This window comes from Mirounga leonina, unplaced genomic scaffold (genome assembly GCF_011800145.1).
Source record: "Mirounga leonina isolate KUSES-001 unplaced genomic scaffold, KU_Mleo_1.0 Mir_176, whole genome shotgun sequence".
NCBI classification, from domain to species: Eukaryota; Metazoa; Chordata; class Mammalia; order Carnivora; family Phocidae; genus Mirounga; species Mirounga leonina.
This window is the reverse complement of record NW_023270454.1, coordinates 2,272,797-2,294,819: the sequence shown is the minus strand read 5'-3', so window position 1 is coordinate 2,294,819 and position 22,023 is coordinate 2,272,797. Positions and strand designations below refer to the sequence as shown.

The 22,023-nt window shown below is 58.1% G+C and overlaps 2 protein-coding genes across 3 annotated transcripts; both read left to right on the top strand.

The window, feature by feature from the left end:
• The first annotated feature begins 317 nt into the window (after positions 1 to 317).
• Positions 318 to 14,393, top strand: HR (HR lysine demethylase and nuclear receptor corepressor). 2 transcript variants are annotated; one of them, XM_035022515.1, is made up of 18 exons: positions 318 to 966; positions 1,737 to 2,517; positions 3,953 to 4,103; positions 4,183 to 4,370; positions 5,805 to 5,969; positions 6,735 to 6,824; positions 6,984 to 7,099; positions 7,902 to 7,980; positions 8,376 to 8,539; positions 8,658 to 8,894; positions 9,111 to 9,276; positions 9,470 to 9,539; positions 9,699 to 9,829; positions 9,953 to 10,072; positions 10,175 to 10,290; positions 12,251 to 12,415; positions 12,841 to 12,969; positions 13,124 to 14,393. In XM_035022515.1, exons 1-18 carry the CDS (start codon positions 355 to 357, stop codon positions 13,184 to 13,186), a joined length of 3,543 nt encoding a protein of 1,180 aa, XP_034878406.1. In that variant the 5' UTR covers positions 318 to 354; the 3' UTR covers positions 13,187 to 14,393. The 2 variants fall into 2 exon arrangements, with proteins under 2 accessions (XP_034878406.1, XP_034878405.1); XM_035022514.1 differs by having other exon boundaries at positions 7,899 to 7,980.
• A 4,622-nt stretch (positions 14,394 to 19,015) lies between these two features.
• NUDT18 (nudix hydrolase 18) lies at positions 19,016 to 21,717 on the top strand. Its single transcript, XM_035022512.1, has 3 exons — positions 19,016 to 19,299; positions 20,192 to 20,405; positions 20,676 to 21,717. Exons 1-3 carry the CDS (start codon positions 19,138 to 19,140, stop codon positions 21,269 to 21,271), a joined length of 972 nt encoding a protein of 323 aa, XP_034878403.1. The 5' UTR covers positions 19,016 to 19,137; the 3' UTR covers positions 21,272 to 21,717.
• The last annotated feature ends 306 nt before the right edge of the window (positions 21,718 to 22,023 follow it).

Genomic DNA, 22,023 nt, shown 5'->3' with positions numbered 1-22,023 from the left:
CGTGCCCAGGATCCAGGCTCAGCAAATGCAAGGACATATCATTCTAGAAATGGCGGTCTCTGCTGAGGGGCTCTGGCCCAGGTGGGCTTGGGCATTTGGGGCAAGGGCTGACCTCCCCACACGTGAGTATCCCACCCAGGCAGGTCCTTCGAGTTGCATGTGGGCAGGCAGCGTGGAGGCTAGCTGTAGGCTGGCACTTGCCTTACTGGTTTGAGCCGCCTTGGTGTTGCCAGGGCGGTGCCCAGCTCTGCCCCAGGCGTCACGGTGCTTGGGGCATGTGCCTAAGAAGCTCATGCTTTGTTGGTTATGCTCCAGGGACCCCCTCTGGGAGAGCCCCATGAGGGCAGGAGAGTGATGGAGAGCACGCCCAGCTTCCTGAAGGACACCGCAGCCTGGGAGAAGACAGCCCCTGAGAAGGGCATCCTGGGACAGGAGCCGGATACCCTGCCTCGAGATGGTCTGCGCCGGGGTGCACTGTGCCTGGGAGAGCCTGCTCCCTTCTGGAGGGGTGTCCTAAGCACCCCAGACTCCTGGTTTCCCCCTGGCATTCCCCAGAGCCCCAAGGACACGCTCCCACTGGTGGAGGGAGAAGGTCCCCGCAATGGGGAGAGGAAGGCCAACTGGCTGGGTAGCAAGGAGGGGCTGCGCTGGAAGGAGGCAATGCTTACCCACCCACTGGCACTTTGTGGCTCAGCGTACCCGCCTCGCTATGGCCCCCTGATTCCTGAGCATAATGGTGGCCATCCCAAGAGTGACCCTGTGGCCTTCCGGCCCTTGCACTGCCCCTTCCTTCTGGAGACCAAGATCCTCGAGCAAGCTCCCTTCTGGGTGCCCACCTGCTTGCCACCCTACCTAGTGTCCAGCCTGCCCCCAGAGCGTCCATGTGACTGGCCCCTGGCCCCACACCCCTGGGTGTACTCAGGGGGGCAGCCCAAAGAGCCCTCTGCCTTCGGCTTAGGCAGCAAGGTGAGTGTTGGAGCAGAGAGGGTACCTGGGGCTTAGGCTGCACAAGATAGCTCAGTGTTTTCAAGCAGCCCTGCCTGGCCACAGCACTCCGCTCTTCCGTTCTGATGAAAACATAAGACAGCACCCTAGTAGAGGAGCCTGTCAGCTCAGACAGAGTCAGCCCCAAGCAATTCCTCCTCTGAGCGGCTCCATCTCACTGAGCCTTCCCTGCCTTTGGGCCATTTCAGGGACTGGCTTACTCATTGTCCACCCAGAACAAGGCCCTGGGAACTGCGGCCTCTGAACACTGGTCTCGTCCTGGGGTCGGGGCTCAGGGGGCAGATAAGGCCCTCTATCTGGGAGTGGGATGTGCAGGTGTCCCCATGGCCTGTGTCTATGGCACCTGTCCCCCCCCCCCCCCCCCCCCCCCGGCAACCCACCCCCACGCCCAGGAATAAGATTTAAACTATTTTAAGACCAGTATGATACTCATCATCAAACAATCTAAATGGATCCTCAGGGGCCCTTTGGTGGTGACAAGCACTAACCCTTTAGTTGCTGGATTTGTGCGGAGGTCTGAGAAATCCCAGGGAGGGATGGGGGAGGGGGGTAAGCAGGGCAGTGGGGAGGCACTTTGGGCGCAGGGTCTGCAAACCAGGATTGAGTTCTTCAGTGTTTTCCTGACCCTTAAGGCCACACAGGTGCACACCTGCTGGTCGGCAGTTCTGCTCGTCCTTTGAAGCACTGGGGATCAAAGTCAGCACGAGCTCTACCCCTTCTCCTCTCTTTAGGGCTTTTACCACAAGGATCCAAGCATCCTCAGGCTGGCAAAGGAACCATTGGCAACCGCAGAACCTGGGTTGTTAGGCTTAGCCTCTGGTGGGCATCTCCAGAGAACTGGGGAAGTGGAGCGACCTTCATTCCACCAGAGAGATGGAGAGGCAGGAGTCGGCAGGCATCAGAACCTTTGCCCATTCCTCCTGGGGCATCCGGACTCTGCTCCCCGGACCCCCTGGTCCCCGTGCCCCCCGGGCCTGGTTCATACTCTTGGCAACGTCTGGGCTGTACCGGGGGGTGGGAGCCTTGGGTACCATCTGGGGCCATCAGCCACATCAAGGTGCCCCTCTCCTGGGCCTCCTACCACCCAGGGAGGCTGTTGCTCATCTCACCCACCTGCTAGAGATGGAGGTCTTGGCCCCTGTGGGAAGTGCCAGGAGGGCGGCACCATCGGGCCCAGTGAATCCAACGAGGAAGTGAACAAGGCCTCTGGTCCCAGGGCCTGCCCACCCAGCCATCACACCAAGCTAAAGAAGACATGGCTCACACGACACTCTGAGCAGTTTGGGTGTCCCGGTGGCTGCCCTGGGGACGAGGAGAGCCCTTCTGCCCAGCTGCAGGCCCTCAAGAGGGCAAGCAGCCCTGAGGTCCAGGGAGTGGGTGGAAGCCCAGCTGCCAAGCGCCCGCCCGACCCTTTCCCAGGCAGTGTGGGGCAGGGGGCCAGAGGCCGGCAGGAGATGCTGGACTCATCATTTGGGAACAAGGTGGAGGCCGTGCAGCATGATGACCACAGAGGTAAGGGTGCAGGGGGCCTTACCTGGGAGGGGGCAGCCAGGACTGGGGCTCTGCGGGGAGGTGGGGTCGTTAGGCCCTTTAGGAGGGGATCACACAAGTGGTCTGGTTTCCCACCGGGTGTGATGGTTCTCTGGGAGTTCCTTAGCATCTACAGGCCAGAGCCTGCCAGCAAGCGGCTTCTTACTTCCATCTGCCTCCCCTGACAAGGTCAGCCCTTGTCCCAAGCCGTGATGTGTTGGCGGCAATGTCACAACACGGTTCAGAGCATGGGCTCTGGAGTCGGAGTGCCTGGGTCCGGACATTGCTGCCTGGGGCTTTGTGACCTTGGGCTAGTTACTTCACCTCTCTGGGCCTCAGTTTCTTCATCTATAAAATGGGGATAAAGATGGCATCCACCTCGTAAAGACTGCCGCAAGATGAAATGGCATAATTCACAGAAAGGGCTTTGAAGAATACGTGGCACTGTATTGAGTAAACACTCAGTAAACATTCATCTTTGTGATCGTGCCACATAGCCCCGTCTGAGGGACCACCGCTCCTGAAGGACCCCTTGTCCTGCCCCAGGCACGAACAACTCCTCCCTCGGCCAGCCGGGTCATGGAAACTCAGTTTGGACTTGGCCCGTAGTAGGACTTTGGGTGCATCCTGGACCCTCTGTCACGCTGTGATTCCAGCACTGCCGGCCCCAGTCTCAGCTCTTCAGTGTCACTTCAGTTTCTTAGCCTCCTGGACCACTGGGCCTGGATCGAAGCTCTCAGTGGCCTCACCCAGGCACCCCCGCACGTGGCGTCAGTCTGTCTGTGCTCTCGCAGGCCTCTGCCGGGGCTGGGAAGCTGTTGGCCCCTCTCCCTTCTTGGGTTACTGCACCTGTGGCCTGTGTTGAAACTCTCCGGACTTCTCACCTTCCGGCACCCTCCATCCCATGCCAGATTGTCTCCTCACGCAGACAGGAGGCCAACGGGATCACCAAGCCCACTGTGGAGCTATCCAAAGTCTGCACTGACTGAGGGGCGCCTGGCTGCCTCAGTCAGTGGAGCATGCAACTCTTGATCTCAGGGTTGCGAGTTCAAGCCCCATGTTGGGGCATAGAGCTTACTTAAAAAAAAAAAAAAAAAAAAGATAAAATGACGTCTACACTGACTGGATCTTGCATGTGGGGCAGGATGATCGTCCCAGCTGCTCCAGCCATGCACAGCAGACCTCTCCTCTCGGCCTTCAGGCCTTGTCAGGGCACTCTCCGGCTCTCCGCCCAGCCCATTTTGTGAAGTTTCTGGCTGTCTGGGTCACTTTCACTAGCTCCAAATCAGGCTTCGTAGACCGGGGCCTAGGGACTAGCAGGCTCTGCATGTGGGTGGGCTGGGGGCTAAAGGTAGGTCCTGGGGTTCACGTAAGCGCAGGAAGCCCGGACTCCTGACCAGCTTCATTGTCTCCTCAGGACCCCAAGATGGCAGGGCCAGCCTCCAGGACCCAGGGCTTCAGGATACATCTTGTTCGGCTCCCCTGGCAGGCATGGCTCCATGCCAAAGCTGTACCCATGCAGCTGGAGAGGCGGGAGGGCTGGCCCGCCACTCCCAGCAAGTGCCGAGGTGAGCCCGTTGCCCCTGGGTGCCCCCGGCACCCTCCCAGTCGGGGCTCCCTCCTTACCTTCCTGTGCCCTGTCTCTAGATTGCCTCTGGGAGGGGAGCAGCCACAGGAGGAAGACTCAGCAGCCAGCTTGGAGGAGGGAGGAGGGTCTGGCCCCGAGGCCTGGCTCAGCAAGGGCCTTGCCAAGCATCTGCTAAGTGGTTTGGGGGACCGACTATGCCGCCTGCTGCGGAGGGAGCGCGAAGCCCTGGCCTGGGCGCAGCGGGAAGGTGAGCAGGACCCACGGCGCTGGCAGGAGCCGGGGAAGGCTGGATCCTGTGGTCACTGTGCTTTGACACGGAGCATGGGGCCTGCAGGGTGTGGGCCCCTCCCTCCCGGGGCCGTCCCTCCCATTAGCACTGTCCATCCTGATACTAACTCAGGAGAGCTCCTGCCTGCTTTGCCCTTGTTCCTAGCTTAGGCTCCTAGTCGACATGAGTTCTGAAGTCTTGCCAGGGTGAGGGATGTTGGGAGGGTGTGAAACCTGGTCCAGTCCAGCTGCCTAAGAGTTTCTGGGTTTGCTGGGGAAACAAGACAAGGTGCCAAGTGTCTTTAAGGGCATTGGAAGGTGGGGGCCCTCCCTGCGGTTCAAGGCTCATGGCCCTAGGAGGCTAGTAGGGTCTGGGCCGATGTAAAAAGATTGGTGGGGTGCCAGGCATTCAGCCGGTCCCTCTGGCTTCAGGCTCTCCCTCCTATGCCCTCCCACAACCCCAAGTGTGCATTTGAAAATGTGTGCACACCCCTGCAGTAGGGTTACAACCTGGGTAGGGGCCCATTGGTGGCTCCCTCTTGTCCCAGAGAGTCCAGCCCCCTCCCCCTCTCCTCAGCCAGTCTAGCCTGCCACTCCCTCAGCCTGGATTCCCAGCACTCCACATCACCCGGTGGCCCATCCTCCCCAGCTCACCCCAGCTTGTCCATCCCCTTGGGCCTTGGCACTCTCTGTTCCTTCTGTCTGGAATGCCCTTCTCCTCCCTTTCTCCCCGATGAATGAACACTTACTCATCACTTGGGGCCCATTTGTATTGCTGCCCCCACTATCCCCACCCTTGTCCTTCTATCCCATTCTCCTACTCCAGCACCCACCCTGTGGTGTCATGATCACTGCCGTGTTTATGGGCCCATCTCCCCTCTTGGAATGTGAGCACTGGGAGGGCAGCTCTGAGCCCTGACCAGCTCTGCGTCCCCAGCACTCAGCCCCACACAGGGCAAGGTGTTTGTAGCATGAGTAAATGAACGCATGCTCACTGGCGTTCTCCCACTGACCGAGGAGGGCTTAGTCAGAAACTGTGGGTGAGGGAAGGAGTGGCCTCCTAAGGTTCCCTCTTCTGGTATACAGAGTCCGCTGAAGGGACAGCACCTCGGGATGGAGGGAGGTGGGTGGAGGACTGTGTTGGAAATGGTGTGGATTGGTAATTCAGGGCCGATGGGGAAATCCCTGGGGCAGGAACTGGGGAGGTGAGGCCTGCACTGTCCCAGGGAGGGTGTTCTGAAGACAGTGCTATGGGGAGGTTCTTTACAGAGCCTGTTTGTCAGGGGCCTGTCTCCCTTCCAGGGTGGCCCCACAGCAGAAACCGCTCCTGCTCTGCCCCCTCCCTGCCTGGAGGTCCTCAGAAGGGACTGTGGCTTGAGCCTCCTCTGACCCTGTTCTCTCCCGTGGTCAACAGGCCAGGGACCCGCCAGGACAGAGGACAACCAAGGCGTTCCACGCTGCTGCAGCCGCTGCCACCGCGGACTCTTCAACACCCACTGGAAATGCCCCCACTGTAGCCACCGGCTGTGTGTGGCCTGTGGTCGCATGGCGGGTGCTAGGAGGGCCAGGGACAAAGCAGGTAGGAAAGGAGCTGGGGGCTGAGGGCGGGAGGGTAGGGACGGGGGCCTCGAAAGGGCGGCTCTAAGGTTTGTGGCCATTTCTGGGCTGCCTTTCCCCAAGAAACCCTCCGCCCCCAGCTCCAGCCTCAGCCACCACGGCTCAATGCCCCTTAGAGCAGACTTTTCCCTCTCCCCAGATCAGAGTGCCACGCCTGTGTCCTTGCCCACCCTTAAAAGAAGTTGAGTGCCTACTCTATGCCTCCCACTTTGTCAGCTTGTACCTTTTTAAACCTTACAACACTGTGAGGTGGGTATATTGCCTCCATTTTCCAGTTAAGAAAAACTCAAGAGAGGTTAAGTGATTTGTTCAAGGTCACACAGCTAGTAAGTGTTGGGTCCAGGATTTAGACTCAGACCTTGTGATCCCAAGTCTTACTCTTTTCATGGTTCTCAGCTTCTTCCTTCTCAGTCACCTGAGGGCTTAAAATTTCCCAGGGTTCCAGTAGAGGTAGCCAAAAAGAGTTCCAGGGTCAGAAATGTTTGAGAACACTGTATTCTACAAGATCATCTTGGAGTCTGGCAATGTATGTCAGCATTTTAAAGACTCTGCGTTCGGCAAGCAAAGGATCCTATGTTATTCTTAAACTCAAGTGTCCCAGAAGCCCATGTTTTATGGATTGTCGAGTCCCTTGATTTAGATATCATACCCTTGTCCTTCTTCTCTGACCTTAAGCTGTGGTTACCTTGGTTTCCTGACCTGCAGCTTCTTTCTTCCTACCCCACAGGCCCTCAGGAGGAGTCCACAGAGGAGTGTCCCCAAGAGGCCGGGCATACTGCCAGTTCCCTGATGCTCACCCAATTCGTTTCTAGCCAGGGTGAGCCATCTTGGAGGGGTGGGGTGTGCAGAGGGCGGGTCCTATGTGCATGTGGCTCAGCCCAATCCCATGCCCTCCTGCTTGGTGAGGCCAAGCAGCACAGGGATGGCCTTCTGTCCACGCTCACTACCAAACTCCATCTTCCCTCCCCACTCACAGCCTTGGCAGAATTGAGCACCGCCATGCACGAGATTTGGGTCAAGTTTGACATCCGGGGGCACTGCCCCTGCCAAGCTGATGCCCGAGTGTGGGCCTCTGGGGATGGGGGCCAGCAGGTAAGAAGCTGGGCAGCACTAGCCGGTGAGGGCCCCAAGATTGGGCAGTGTGTCTGGAAATTACTGGGCGGGTTTGGCCCTTGTCTTTTGTTGGGGATGAAGGACATGGACGCTGGCTAAAATCAAGCTATTTCTCACACTCCTCTGGGGATCAGGATCCATGGATCAAGCTCTAGCATCGGCCCCACCTCCCTTTCTGTTTGCTCAGAGCTCCTGCCACTCCATGTGTGTTGCAGCTTAGCACTTGCCCCATCATGCCGGAGCTGCTCGCTGGCAGGCCCTGTCTCTCCACTCCCCAGGCATGGGCTCCTGCGGGCCGAGTATGGGCCCACCTTCTCCCTATGTCCTGCTCTTAACATATGGCAGGCACTCAGTATGCATTTTACAAAGTTTTTATAAAGTTCATGCTTTTATTATAAAAATGATTCATTCAAGAAATAGTTTATTGAATGCATTTTGTGTGCCAGACACTGGTACATACCCATTATGGAAAATACAAACAAGTATAAGGAAGAATACAACAATAGGCTATCATGCCACCGTTATCAATTTGACGTATGTCTTTCCAGTCACTTGTCTATATATTTGTTCAGCCTATTTTTGTCATTTTAGATCAATACTGTGTATGGAATTCCATGAGCAACTTTTTCCAACCTAATGTTATATCACATAACATTCTGCTCCCTCTAAACACAATTTTCTAGTCTGTTGTTAATACTTGTGGGTTGAATTGGATTGAGCTATGTTTGCCGCTTTTAAATCTCTGGTTGGGTTGGGGGGTGGTGGATGGGTTTAACAGAAGGAGTCGACAGAGAAAACTCCCCCAGTTCCACAGTCTTCTTGCAATGGGGACACCAACAGGACCAAGCACATCAAAGAGGGTGAGTAGCTCCCCTGGCCCTTGCTCAGACTGTGCAGGGAGGTTGGGCCGCGGGGTTGGCGTTCCCAGGACAGACTGGAATGGCTTTAGCCATCCTGTGCCCCCATGGTCTCCATCACTCTTCTCAAGTCATTCCCGAGGAAATAAATCTAAATAAAATCTAGGACAAGTCCCCTCACCCCTCTCCAGTCAGACCCCCATCGTGAGCCCCTCCTTCTCCTCCAGAGAGGTCTGGGAAGCTGCCGGCAGGCAGTGGGAGGTGAGCGCCTCCAGAGCAGAGCTGAGCCGGGCAGGGCCAGTGAGGAGAGAGACTTGGCCAGGACACGAGGGCAGAGCCTGTGGGCAGTGGAGCCTCGAGAGAAAGGGGAAGCCCCTCACCATTTTCCTCCCTGCCAGAGACCCCGGACTCCACTGAGACCCCGGCAGAGGACCGTGCCAGCCGAAGGCCCCTACCTTGTCCCTCTCTCTGTGAACTGCTGGCCTCCACTGCTGTCAAACTCTGCTTGGGGCACGAGCGGATACACATGGCCTTTGCCCCGGTCACTCCTGCCTTGCCCAGCGTGAGCAAGGGCACAGAGGGAGGCCTGGGGGCCCTGGGGACACAGGCTGGGCTGGCCCTCCCTGTGGGGTTAGGCAGGTCCTGAGTCCTCCTGCTCCTCCGGCCTTCCGTCCACACAGGACGACCGCATCACCAACATCCTGGACAGCATCATCGCGCAGGTGGTGGAAAGGAAGATCCAGGAGAAAGCCCTGGGGCCGGGGCTGCGGGCCGGGCCAGGACTGCGCAAAGGCCTGGGCCTGCCCCTCTCGCCAGTGCGGCCCCGGCTGCCTCCTCCCGGAGCTCTGCTGTGGCTGCAGGAGCCCAGGCCTCAGAGAGGCTTCCATGTCTTCCAGGAGCACTGGAGGCAGGGCCAGGTGAGGCTCCTTGCCTCTTGACTCCCAGTTCTCCCGGCCTCGCTTACCCTCAGAGCCTTCATTCGAGGCCTAGGGAGACCTGGCCCGTCACCTGGAGTGGGCAGCAGGGTTGGTCCCCACGTGGGTCTCGTGTTGCCTACAACATGCCCCGGCCTGGCCAAGGGGGCTGCCCATCCGGTCGTTCTCCCTGCATCCCTCTGCCTTTCCTCACTACAGCCCGTGTTGGTGTCAGGGATTCAGAGGACATTGCAAGGCAACCTGTGGGGGACCGAAGCTCTTGGGGCACTTGGAGGCCAGGTGCAGGCACTGACCCCCCTTGGGCCTCCCCAGCCCACAAGCCTCCACAGTGCAACGTTCTGGGAGGGATTCTCCCGGCCTGAAAGTAAGTGTCCCTGATGTGGGGCAGGGGGAGCTGGGAGGCTGAGCCAAGTGGCAGCAGAGTCCCATGGTGACCCTAGGGGGGGAGCTGGAAGCAGAGCCCAGGGCAGAAGCTAGACCCTCTTGCTGCCACAGGGCCCGGGTCCTCTGGGCAAGGAGGTTCTTCCCCCAGGCCAATGGCATGTCTCCTCCCTTAGTTCGCCCAAAGTCAGACGAGGGCTCCATCCTCCTCCTGCACAGAGCTCTGGGGGACGAGGACACCAGCAGGTGTGTATAGTAGCATAGTACCTGCCTAGACTCTGACCAGCCCCTGGCCCCCCACCCCGTGACCCTCTTGCCTCTGGGAGTGACCCCAGTAGTGGTGGGCTTTGAGGGGATCTCGGGTACCTGGGTTGAGTCTGCTGGGCATGACCCCGCCCCCTCCAGGATGGAGAACCTGGCTGCCAGCCTGCCCCTCCCTGAGTACTGTGCCCGCCATGGGAAACTCAACTTGGCTTCCTACCTCCCACCTGGCCCCGCCCTGCGTCCACTGGAGCCCCAGCTGTGGGCCGCCTATGGTGAGTGCCCACTCCACTCCTGCCCAGCCCCTGATCCCATGCCTATTACCTCTGGGCACAGGCATGTCTGTGCCGAAATCCTGGGGCCCGTGACCCGCTGGTCTCTTCTCTGCTTCCGTGTAGGTGTGAGCCCACACCGTGGGCACCTGGGGACCAAGAATCTCTGTGTGGAGGTGACCGACCTGGTCAGCGTCCTGGTACGCGCTGAGACCCCACCGCCTACCTGGCACCGGGCACAGAAAGGTGGGTCCTGGGCCAGAGGCAGGGGTCGGACAGTCCGTAGATTTTGACATGCTGTTTCTCCCCCCAAGCCCCGGGCCCCCCCGAGCTATTTTTCTTCCACAGACTTCCTCTCAGGCCTGGACGGGGAGGGGCTCTGGTCTCCAGGCAGCCAGGTCAGCACTGTCTGGCACGTGTTCCGGGCACAGGACGCTCAGCGCATCCGCCGCTTTCTCCAGATGGTGAGGAAAGAGCTGGGAGCCCTCCCCTTCCCCTGCGCTGCCCTCGTGCTCCCTAGAAGTAGGGACTCCCAGCCCCCCGAAGCTCTCCCTATTGTGTGTGCCCCATGTGCTCACTCTCCCCACGCCCCAGGTGAGCTGGACGACCTTGACTCACTCAGAGAAGGCAGATTGGGACCTTATGAGTTGCGTGGTGGGGAACACAGAAAGAGCAGGGAGTGAGCAGGGACTGAGAGATGAAATGAGAGCAGGAGCTTTTGCAGGCTAGGCATTGTGTAAGGGCTTTGGGTACATGATCTCGGTTAATTGTCACAACCACCTGTGTGGCAGGCACTGCTACTTTCCCATTTTGCAGATGAGTAAACTGAGGCTGAGTGGTAGAGCTGAAACCTGAGACCGGGTCATAGCCCTCTTTCTCCTGGGGGCAGACAGACTCCCCTGCAAGGGCTCCAGGTGGCAGAGGGCGAAGGGAAGCCCATCTGAGATGCCCTCCTGCAGCTACCCCTCCCCGTGATCTACAGCTAATGAGGAGATGCTCTTTGGGGTGCTAGCAAGTGAGGGCTGAGGGAGGCAGCATGGTAGGTGGGAAAGAATGGACCAAGACAAGGGGCAGGGAAGGAGAAGATGAGGGGATAAGCAGGAGGCAGGAAGCTCCAGGGGGCCGGGGAGGTGGAAGGCCAGTGTTAAGGTTAGGGCAGGCCCAGGGGTTCTAAAGTCCAGCTGAAACCTGATTGTCCTGGGAAAAAGCCATCCTCCAAGTGTCACCCCTGCTAAAGACACACACCAACACACACACAGACAGACATGTAGGTATTGGCTGTCCACCACCACCATCCTGCCCACAGGCATGCATATCTACAGACACATTGACAAACACACAGAGATCTGTAAATGTACACACAGATGCTGGAACACGCCGAAGGAAGCAGACAGAAGCATACCTTCATACACAGATGGCCTCATCTAGTCTGGGTGTGGTGGCTCTAGGCAGTCTCATATGGCCAAACCTGATGATTCACGGAGAAGGTTGGAGGGGCATATTCTCACTGGGTGGCCTGGGAAACACTGATCTAGCTCCAGGATGGATTCTGAGGGCAAAAGAGCCTTGGCACCTGCCTGGGGCCACCCTAGGGTCCAGGCTGGCTCACCAGCCTCCCCTTTCCCCATGGCCCGGTCTTGGAACCCTGAGTCCTAAGCCCAGGGACAATTGCTGAGGTCCTACTGAAGGGGTGGATTTGGCTGGCGGCCAGGTGGAGCATGACACTAGCATTCACCTCTGCAGGTACTCCCTGGGCATCTCCTTCTCTGGCTCCCATGAATCCCTGTCTGCCCAAGGAGCTCCCCACTCTGGTTGGGCTGATGAAGGTTCCCCCTCCCCCATAGCCACGCTTGCTTTGGAGACCTCAGCCTGGCAGGCAAGCGTGTACATCCACGGTGCATCAGAGCTTCTGTGTGGCTTTTGCTGGATCTGGGTTCTTAGATTAATCTGATTGATGCTTTAGATGGTCTCCCCAGGGACATAGAGCTATCTAGTGGCCTACAATTTAGCACACAATGCAGGACATTCACAGGACTCCAGGTTAAGAGCTCCTGGTATAGACAGTTTATGAGTTGGGATCATGCAGGATATCTTTCTGGGTTTTTGGAGAAAGGGGTCCAGGGCCAGGGACACAGAGGCTATTTAAGGCATCTAGCCCCAAGAAAAGTGGGGCTTTAGACCCCCAGCCTTGGAGCCCCTAATTCTGTCCTCTACATCTTTCCAGCCAAATCTCCGACCTGAGCAGCCCCAGCCCCTCACCACCTAGCCCTTTCTCCCGCCCCTATGGCCGCCCCCACCTGCCCTCAAGATTTGACCACTTCAGCTCTTGGCCTTTGCGCCTCTGGCCTTTGGGAAGTCTGTGCCCCATCCTGCAGCCCTTTCCTCGTTTCCCCCCCTTGCTCATTCCCCCTTCTCTTCCTTGAGGTGTGCCCGGCCGGAGCAGGCAACCTGGAGCCTGGCACCCCGGGCTACTGCTACCTGGATGCAGGGCTGCGGCGGCGCCTGCGGGAGGAGTGGGGCGTGAACTGCTGGACCCTGCTGCAGGCCCCTGGAGAGGCCGTGCTGGTGCCTGCCGGGGCTCCCCACCAGGTGCTTCCCCAGCAGGCCAAGGGCTCTGCAGAGCGCTCAGACCATGCGAAGCGGCCAGAGCAGACACCACAGTGCTCCGGCGGACCCCCCTGGCCTCGCCCCTCCCAGTGCCCTGAGCGCTGGGCAGGGCAGCAAGTCCCACCCCACTGTAAGGGGAGGAGAGGCTGAGTGGTCCGGAAGTCACCTTAGCCCTGCTGGGCTTCGTGTCCTCGGATGCTCACCCTGCCTGTGCCCTCTCTGGCCTCCCGTGGGCCTAGTTTTGGCCATGCCCTTTGAGGTGCCTAGTGCTGGATCCAGGGCCTCGGCTCTCTGAGAGCTGGGTGGGGGTGGTTATGGGATGTAGACCTCGGGGACAAGAGGGGCAGGGGGAGGATGCGTGAGCCCGAGTCTCCACTGACCCTCTGTCCACCTCCCCTCTGGCACAGGTGCAGGGCCTGGTAAGCACTGTGAGTGTCACTCAGCACTTCCTGTCCCCGGAGACCTCTGCCCTCTCTGCTCAGCTCTGCCACCAGGGACCCAGCCTGTCCCCTGACCGCCGCCTGCTTTATGCCCAGGTGAGTGTGACGCTGGCCAGGAGGGTGGCTGGGATGGCACAGCAAATCCACTCTGTGCCGAGCAAGTGGCCAGCCTGGGCCCAGGAGGGGCATTCTGGGTGGGAAGAGCCCCGGAATGTGATTGTAAACACCTTGTCCTTTCTCTTTCTTCTAGATGGACTGGGCTGTGTTCCAAGCAGTGAAGCTGTCTGTGGGAACATTACAGGAGGCTAAATAGGGGGACCCTGAGTGTCTGGGGTAGGTTGGGGGGCAGGTAGATCAGGTGCTCAGTCCCGGCACAGCTTCAGCAGAGAATGACGCTGGGGGACTTGGGAACTTTTGCTCAATCCCTCAAGCTCCACTCTGGGCACAGGCAGAGCACCCTGTTCCCCACCCCAACCTGGGCCCTAAAGCCAACAACCACAGTGCCATCGAAGCTCACAACTGCCCTTCACAGGCTGGCACCTGCTCCGTCCCTGCATCCCTCTCCACGGTACCAGGCCCACAGTGGGGGTGAATGACTCCCTCTGACCCCTGCCCCCTGAACCCAAGAGACAAACAGCCCTTCCTTGGGGGACCTCGGGAATCGTTCTGGCTTAAGCAACACCTTCTTCTGCTGCCTCATCCCCTACTGTCCCACCTGTTGCCCGAGCTCTGCTTACGCCACCCACATCTTCACTGGGCTCCAGGGTGGCCCTTCGCGCTGCAGGCATGCTGGACAAGGGGCCGCCGAAATCCTGCCCTTTTGCCAGACAACAGTGAAGCGTGGGGGTGGGGGGGCGACATCAGGAGACTGCCCAGGCTTGGCTGGAGGAAATGATATGGGTGATGCCCTGTCCCTGCTGCCCCTTCTCACCTCCCTCCTTCATGGTTTCCATTAAAGGCTGTTGTTTTGTGAATGCTGCTGGAGTGGCAGGGCCACAGGGACTGGGGAGGGAGGGGAGACAAGGAAGTGGAGTGGGGTTGGGGGGCGCCATGACAGGGACCTCAAACACCCGGGCCTGCTCCTCTTCCTGGGGCCTGGGTCCTTCCTTCCCACTGAGGAGCAGATGGAATCTTCCAGGGGCTGGGCCCTGAAGATGCTCCCAACAGCAGACAGCAGACAAGGCAGAGCCCCAGGGTTCAGCCTTCCTGTGCACACTGGGGCTACAGAGATCTGGGGGCCCCAGGCTGCCCGGAACTGCAGGCTACCCCAGCTCTCCTGTCTGGCCCGACCTGGAGCTCTGGGAGTGCGGCCCAGAAGAGCTCTTGCCTAGCCATCTGCCTTCAGTGCCCGCGGCCGGCCCCAGGCCCACTGCCCAGGGACTGGCTCGCTGCTCCCCAACCCCAGGGCCCTCTGCGTGGCTCTGCCTGCCCGCCTGCCCTTGTACATCGTAGCGCCAGCATGCTCCGACTCTTGGGATACCTAACTGTTCCTGCAATGGTTTGGGGAATGTTTTTTTTATGAAATAAAAATTTTTTATTATAAATCTAATATACTTTCAGAAAATAGGAAAAAGTCACCTGTAAGCTCACCTCCACTCACCCCCAACCCAACCACTATTAGCATTTTGGTGTATTTCCTCGTATTTTCTCCAAGGAGCTGTTTTATACATGACTGAGTTGGTGTGTTTTGTACTCGGTTTCCTCCTTTTAACACTGTATTGTGGTCATTTTCTGTGTTGCTACCTAACTTCCATTTTAAATGGCTGTTTGTGTTCCCTTCTGTGGCTTTGCTGTGATTCATATAACCATTCCTCATTTGAAAGAAAAAAAAATCCGGTTTCTTCATTGTTTGCAGAGCTAGGTTATTTTCATATTCTCATGGGATAGAGAAAAAAGAAAATCAAGGAGCTCCTACACTTTATTCTGCAACTGTTTTCATTTAACCCATCTTATTTAACCCCTTTTCATGATTTTGAGGTAGACATTTTTATATTTTTTTATATTTTACAGAAGAGGAGAGAGGCAGGCTGGGGTTAAGTGAGTCACTCAAGGTCACAGCAGGTTTAGAGGCAGAATTGGGGTTTGAACCAAGCTTCCTGACTAGAGCCTCCTTTACATTAGTCTCAGCCCTTAATGGACTTTGCAGATGGGCTTGCTGTCCTCTCTGTCCTCCTTCCAACAAGGACACTTTATAGCTGATCATGTTCCAAGTGGCACCGAGTGACTCTTCCCTACGTACATTTCCCCTTATATAGCTGTGTCCTAATGTCACCCTAGAACCCCAAACACAGGGTCCTTCCTGTGGAAAGACAGAGGTGGCCCAGTCACCGGGCCTCTCTCTTCTCCACAGGCCTCTCTGCCCTGCCTCCCATCTCATGACAGGCCACAGCACCCTCAAGGGCATATTGGGTCTGACTCTTGTAAACAGCAGGTGGACCAAATGTTCCAGGACTGGCCCTGGGCAGGAAGCCAGTCCAGGTGGGGACTGACCCTGAGACGCCTGGGGGCACCTGGTGGCCCTCTTCCTTGTGGAAGCTCAGCTGGCTCACCCCCAGTCTGGTGCTGCCCTTGGGGCCTCTGCTTCTCCCAGCATCCCCACTGTCCACCTTCTGTTCCCGCCCCTCTCACTGGCCCACATGTCACTAAAGTGCAACTCTCAGAGCTGGGAGTGACTCCAGCATGTGGACAACCAGTGCTAACTTTTTCTCTTTTCCTTTTTTTTTTTTTTTGAAGATTTTATTTTTATTTGAGAGAGTGCGCACGCGCACAATCGTGGGGGAGGGGCAGTGGGAGAGGGAGAAGCAGACTCCCCACTGAGCAGGGAGCCTGACAAGGGGCTCCATCCCAGGACCCTGAGCCGAAGGCAGATGCTTAACCAACTGAGCCACCCAGGCGCCCCTCTCTTTTCTTATAAAGTACATTTTTAGACTTTTGATTTTGAAATGATTTTAGATTTACAGTCATGTCACAAATATAGTAAAGTTCCTGATTACCCTTCCTCCCACTTCCTCTCATGTTAACATCTTATACAAAGATGACACAGTAATCAAAACAAGAAATCATTATCCATACACTATTAACCAAGCAACAGAGTTTACTGGGATTTCACCAGTTTCCCACTCATGTCCCTTTTCTGTTTCAGGATCCACCTTATGTCTGCACCTTACAGATGGCCTAGAGGGTAGATGTGGCTCCCCCGAGGTCATTCAGCAAGCTAGTGGCAGGGCACGGGCTCAGCCAAACCTCCCCCTCCCTGTACCTTGGGCTACTGCCCTCCTCACCGCCCTGCTTTGCAAGGGGACGGCGTTCCTTATTCCGTAGAGGCCTCTAGAGTCACAGACGCCCTTGCTCCACCCTGCCTGCCCATCCCTGGCCCTGTTTCCAAGGCTGCCTACATTGCCTTCCCGCGCATGTGTGTCCACGTGCTCAGAAATGGCTGCCTCCGGCTTTGCTCCCGTGGGTGCTGGGAGTACTGTACTAGGACGTCTACCAGTTTGGCCACCCTTATCCACCATGCTGCGCAGCCGCCCCCACCCGCTGATGCTCCACCCTCTCTGGGAATGGGGGATGCAGAGCAAACTTTAACAGAGAACTTTCTTTGTTTCTGGTTCTGGAGGCTTCTCCTTCAGCCCCCTTTCCTCCCTCAGCTTTTCCTGTGGGTCTTAGGGCTCTGCTGTCTCAGTGTGGTGTGTGCTGTCTTCCACCCGATGCCTTGAGAAAGCCTACTTTCTCTTGTTTCCCTCGGCACTCAGAAGGGCCGGGTACACTGTCTTGAGGGCCCTCTGCCTGTGCAGCCCTTCTCAGTTTACAAGGGGCTTTCCTGTTGCCTCGTGTGCTCCTCACCACAAGGGTGATTAGGTCCACTTAACAGGGGAGGAGAGCTTTTCCCAGTGATAATGGGGGAGTGGGGCGGTGGTTTGCTGCAGTCTGCTCTTCCAGGCAGTCTGGTGTTTATCTTAGGCTGCCTCTGAGGCTCTCACAGCCCTGCCAGACATGACCTCATTCTCCCTCAAATCATCCCTGGGAGGCAGAAAGGAGTCTGGGACCAACGCTGTCCCCACTTCACAGATGTGAAAACCAACGTGCGGAAACACACACGCCACAGCAAATACGTTGACAAGTTGCTTTGCAGTCCCTGGGGCCCGACTCTCGGCCCGTGAGTTCCAGCGTTCGGGAGGAGAGGGGTCTTGGATAGGGTTGGGTCAGCAGTGTTTAGCAAGTGCCTCAAAAGCTTGTGGGCCCGACAGGGATGCCCCACCACGTAACACAGGGCCCTGCCCCCAGGGAACTTGCAGTCAATTCCTGATGCGAGAGGGGCCTGAGGAGGCCAGGCTGGTGTGGCTGGAATTCCTGAGAGTATAGTTGTGTGGCAGTCCTGTAGGCATTTGTCATGACAGTGGGCCTTTGCAAGGCCGCACCAAGTGCTGTGGCCAGGAGGGCTCGCCCCCCCCCCCCCCCAGGGCTGGGCTGCCTGGTCACGGTGACCCTCACTGGACAGTCTACAGAGCTCCTCCTGTGATGTCTCAACTCCCCAACAACTCTATGGAAGAAGGTCTATTATGAGCCTAGTCTACAGATGAGGAAACTGAGGCCCACAACTCATCCAGGGGCACAGAGCCAGCCAGTGAGCTGTGGCTGGGCATCTGGTTCCAAGTCCAGTGCTTTGTCTACACCTTTTTTTTTTTTTTAAGATTTTTATTTTTATTTATTTGACAGAGAGAGACACAGCGAGAGAGGGAACACAAGCAGGGGGAGTGGGAGAGGGAGAAGCAGGCTCCCCGCGGAACAGGGAGCCCGATATGGGGCTCAATCCCAGGACCCTGAGATCATGACCCTGGGATTTCACCAGTTTCCCACTCATGTCCCTTTTCTGTTTCAGGATCCACCTAATGTCTGCACCTTACAGATGGCCTAGAGGGTAGATGTGGCAGTGGGAGAGGGAGAAGCAGACTCCCCACTGAGCAGGGAGCCTGACAAGGGGCTCCATCCCAGGAGGCAAAACTGGGAGGCCTAGGCAGGGGACTAGGCAGACGCCTAACGACTGAGCCAACCAGGCGCCCCTTGTCTACACCTTCTTAAAAGGAAGGTGCACAAAGCTGGCAGGAGGGAAAGGGGAAACTCAACTGGGAATGGGGAGCCCAGACTTGGCTGGCTTCACAGTTTCACTCCAGCTGGCTCTGCCTTCCTGTCCTGAGAGTAGGTTAAAGGAAGCTCTGAGGAGGAAAGGTCAGTCTGGGAGAGAAGTAGGAACTCGCCAAAACAACCCACACCCTGCTCTCAAAGCGCCAGGCCACCAGGTCCTGTGAGCTGGTTGTGGGGGGGAACAAAGATGAAGGAGCAGGACCTGGTCCCTGCCCTAGCAGGGCTCTCAGTCTTCAGTGGAGAGGGCCCCAAAACTGCTTGGGAAATGCAGTGGGCAAGGGGCCAGGACACCGATGGAGGCTCTTTCTGCCCCAAATCCCCTCCTCCCATGGCCAGCCACACCTTGACCATCCCAGCCCTGCTCCCTCTCTCTTCTGAGCACCTGTCACACCTCTTGCCCAAGCCATTCATTTAGCACTTGGCTTATAACCCTCAGTTGACGTTTTATTATATGTCTATGTCCACCTCCTCGAGGTCAGACTCTCCTCCAAGGCAGGAGCTAATGTTCCCCCTGCCATGGTGACATGCAGTACATTTTCAGTGAAGAAAAGTTATTTGGGAAGTGATCGATTTGGGCAATGCCACGGTAGGTGTATGCCCAAAGTTGAACAGTGGGTCCCAGCCACTGCCCCGGGGCCTCCGTGATGTCATCTGGCTTGTTGTGACGTCACTGTCGCTGGCCACAGTGGCGCTCCGCAGCCCACAGGCAGGATGACGTCATCGTCGGAGCCCGCGCCTACAAGTGCCTGCTGGAGGAATTAGCGAGGTTGGTGGCTAGAAATGTCCGGAGCGGGGGGGGGGGGGGGGGGGGGGGTTCGGATAACCGAGAGAGAAGCAGAAGCCGGGCCGCGGCGCCCACCTCCCAGGCCCGGCTCCTAACCCGTTCACTGACTGCGCCCGCCCCCGCCATGACCGACGCGAGCCAGCCAATCCGGGCAGGCCGCGGTGACGCGTAGCCTATCAGCGGACAGGGCTCGCCGGCGCTTCCGCGTTCGCGAGCGCGCCTGGCCCGAGTCGGCAGGGGGAGGGGGCGACGGCGGCGGACCGCTGTCTCACCCGTGTCCCACCCTGCCCGGCGCGGTCGGTCTGCGGGGGCCCGTCTGCCGCCTCCCAGGGGACCCGATGGCATCGGAGGGCCTGGCGGGGGCGCTGGCGGCGGTGTTGGGGGGCCAGGGGCTGAGTGTGCACAGCTGCGACTCGGAGCCGGCCGGGGAGCCCCTGGCGCCCGTGCGGCTGCGGAAGAACGTCTGCTACGTGGTGCTGGCCGTGTTCCTCAACGAGCAGGTGAGCGTCCGCCGGCTGGGCCCGGCGCCCGGCCCTCCGCAGCGCGCAGCCAGCCCCGGTGGGGACAGAGGACCTGCCGGCAGCAGCCACCACTTCTTGGTGCGTGGTGCCTCCCAGTTTTGCAAAGCACTCTCACTCACACTTACCATCTGAGCCTTGTGCGGCCCAGCCCTGAGATTGTCCCCCTGTACTGAAGAGGAATCTGAGGCCCGGGAGCCTGCTTATTTCCTCCCGCTAGGCCTCAGTGTCTTGAGAAGAGGCCTGTCCTATTCCCCTTTCTCCAGAATCTAGCACAGTGCCTGCCGCTAGTGGGCTCAAAGATCTGCCCAGTGCCTCAGAGACCTCCTCTGAGCCCCTTGGACAGTAATGGCACGCCTGGCGCTTATATCAGACCTTCTGTCCCACTGTGTGGTGCTCTTTTCGTGCTGATCCTGGTGCAAGTTGCTGCAACGCCAGCTAGAAGGGGCCAGGGCCATAGGTAGGAGTTGTATGGGGCTGGGGGGTGTTGTAAAGCCTAGGCCCCAGTGTGAGGCCCTGCCACAAGCGGTTTGTAAATCACCAGGGGAGGTGAGGGGTACACAGAGACACATGTGGCATATAGACAGGAGTCAGTGCAGGACACATGGCAAACCTCACTGTGGGGCCTAATCCCTAGCCCCTGAAACAGCTCCCGGGAATCTCAGCCCCTTTCTGAAATGGAAGTCTGAATGCAGAGGGATAAATTGCAGAACGAGACAGCTGCGGCCCCCAGGCACACAAGGGCCAACTCCCTGGAGAGCTCATCAGTTTGAGGTGTGCACCAGTAAGGGGGTGTTGGGTGACTGTGTTTGAGATAGGATCTAACCCCAGGGCAAGGGAAGGTTCCCAGCGAGGCTCCTCTCTCTCCCCTCAGGATGAGGTGCTACTGATCCAGGAGGCCAAGAAAGAGTGCCGTGGGTCTTGGTACCTACCCGCGGGGAGAATGGAGCCTGGGGAGACCATCGTGGAGGCACTGCAGCGGGAGGTGAAGGAGGAGGCCGGGCTGCACTGTGAGCCTCTGACATTGCTGTCTGTGGAGGAGCGGGGCCCCTCCTGGATCCGCTTTGTGTTCCTCGCTCGAGCCACAGGTATGGCCCACCTGGTGGCAGTGTTTGGCAGGGGGCAGCTGACACCTTTCCCCCAGCTTGTCCTCTGGTGAGATGAGCCCCTAGTCTGTCTGGTACAAGCCTGGCATCTCCAGCCTGTGGATTTGACTCCCAGCCCCTACCAACCCCTACCAACCCCAACCCTGGTGTAGGTCAGGGCTAGAATGCCTGGGTGGCCGTTTAATCTGCCGGACCCAGCACTTCTCTCAACAGACACCCTTTCCCCCACCCCATCCTCGACATCCCCTCCAGGTGGAATTCTCAAGACTTCCAAGGAGGCAGATGCAGAGTCCCTGCAGGCTGGCTGGTACCCACGAACCTCCCTGCCCACTCCGCTGCGAGCCCAGGACATTCTGCACCTGGTAGAGCTAGCCGCCCAGTACCGCCAGCAAGCCAGGCACCCTCTTACTCTGCCCCAGGAGCTTCCCTGCAGTCTGGTCTGCCAGCGGCTCGTGGCCACCTTTACCAGCGTCCAGACGGTGTGGGTGCTGGTGGGCACGGTGGGGATGCCTCACTTGCCCATCACCGCCTGCGGCCTCACTCCCATGGAGCAAAGGGGTGGCATCAAGATGGCCGTCCTGCGGCTGCTACAGGGGTGTCTGGCCCTGCCCCACTTGGCAGTGGAGACCAAGGGGTTGCTTGGACTGCAGCATCTGGGCAAAGAGCATGCAGATGGCATCTGCCTGAATGTGCTGGTGACTGTGGCTTTTCGGAACCCAGGTATGCAGAGTGAGCCCCCAAAGGTTCGGGGTGAGAACTTTTTTTGGTGGAAGGTGATGGAGGAAGACCTACAAAGCCAGCTCTTACAGAGACTTCAGGAATCATCTGTTGTCCCAGTCAACAGATAGGAAGGTGCCATCGTTGCGCAAGGAGCCAGGCTCCTGGGCCCTCCCCTCCCCCACCACGGCTCTGCCTTCCTCTGAGGGAGGCAGGAAGTTGGCAGTCAGGGGTCTTGTTGCCTTAGGAGCAGGTGATTCTCCTAGTTCTCAGGGTAATTTCCTTCTCTGTGGAGCAGGTCCCCGCATTGCACCAGAAGGACAGTGCCTTTAACCAAACAAGGAGTTCAGAGCTCAAGGATCTAATTGCCCTGTGGGCACGATGAGGGCACTACTCCCTAAGGGGATGTGAGAACTTTCTGAACCTGAGAGGGCACCTACTCATCATTTTCCATGCTTGCCTCAGTAAAGGCCTACATCCAGATTCTCAGGCACTTAGAATACGGACTTGGGTTGCTGGGGGAGGTCATTCCAAGGGAGTGGGCCCCTTGCTGAGTAAATAGGTGGCACTTGCTTTGCCTTCCTGCCTAAATGTCTCTGTGGGGGGAGGAAGTGAGCAGGAAGGGGGGACTGTATCAAGAAAGAAGCTCCTCCCCTTGTCCCACCACAGCCACTCAGGTCTTCCCAGACAGCAAGCTCGTGTCCCAGACTGCGGGTGACTGGGGTGGGCAGGCTTCCTGCCGTCCACCATAGCCTCTGTGGTCCACTGGGGCTCTCTTCCTCTTGCCTGCCAGGGCAGGATGTGTCCACATCCCCTCTGGGGTTTGAGCAGTGAGAACACCGGAAGCTTCAGGTGGGCAAGGAGCTGTAAAGTAGAAGCTGGT

Excerpts from the sequence above, each read along its gene's own strand:
- HR (XM_035022514.1), top strand. The coding sequence starts at position 355 with ATGGAGAGCACGCCCAGCTTCCTGAAGGACACCGCAGCCTGGGAGAAG. Across the intron at positions 2,518-3,952 it reads GCAGCATGATGACCACAGAG|GACCCCAAGATGGCAGGGCC; the intron begins GTAAGGGTGCAG and ends TTGTCTCCTCAG. Across the intron at positions 9,830-9,952 it reads CCAGCTGTGGGCCGCCTATG|GTGTGAGCCCACACCGTGGG; the intron begins GTGAGTGCCCAC and ends GCTTCCGTGTAG.
- NUDT18 (XM_035022512.1), top strand. The coding sequence starts at position 19,138 with ATGGCATCGGAGGGCCTGGCGGGGGCGCTGGCGGCGGTGTTGGGGGGC. Across the intron at positions 19,300-20,191 it reads CCGTGTTCCTCAACGAGCAG|GATGAGGTGCTACTGATCCA; the intron begins GTGAGCGTCCGC and ends CTCTCCCCTCAG. Across the intron at positions 20,406-20,675 it reads GTTCCTCGCTCGAGCCACAG|GTGGAATTCTCAAGACTTCC; the intron begins GTATGGCCCACC and ends CATCCCCTCCAG.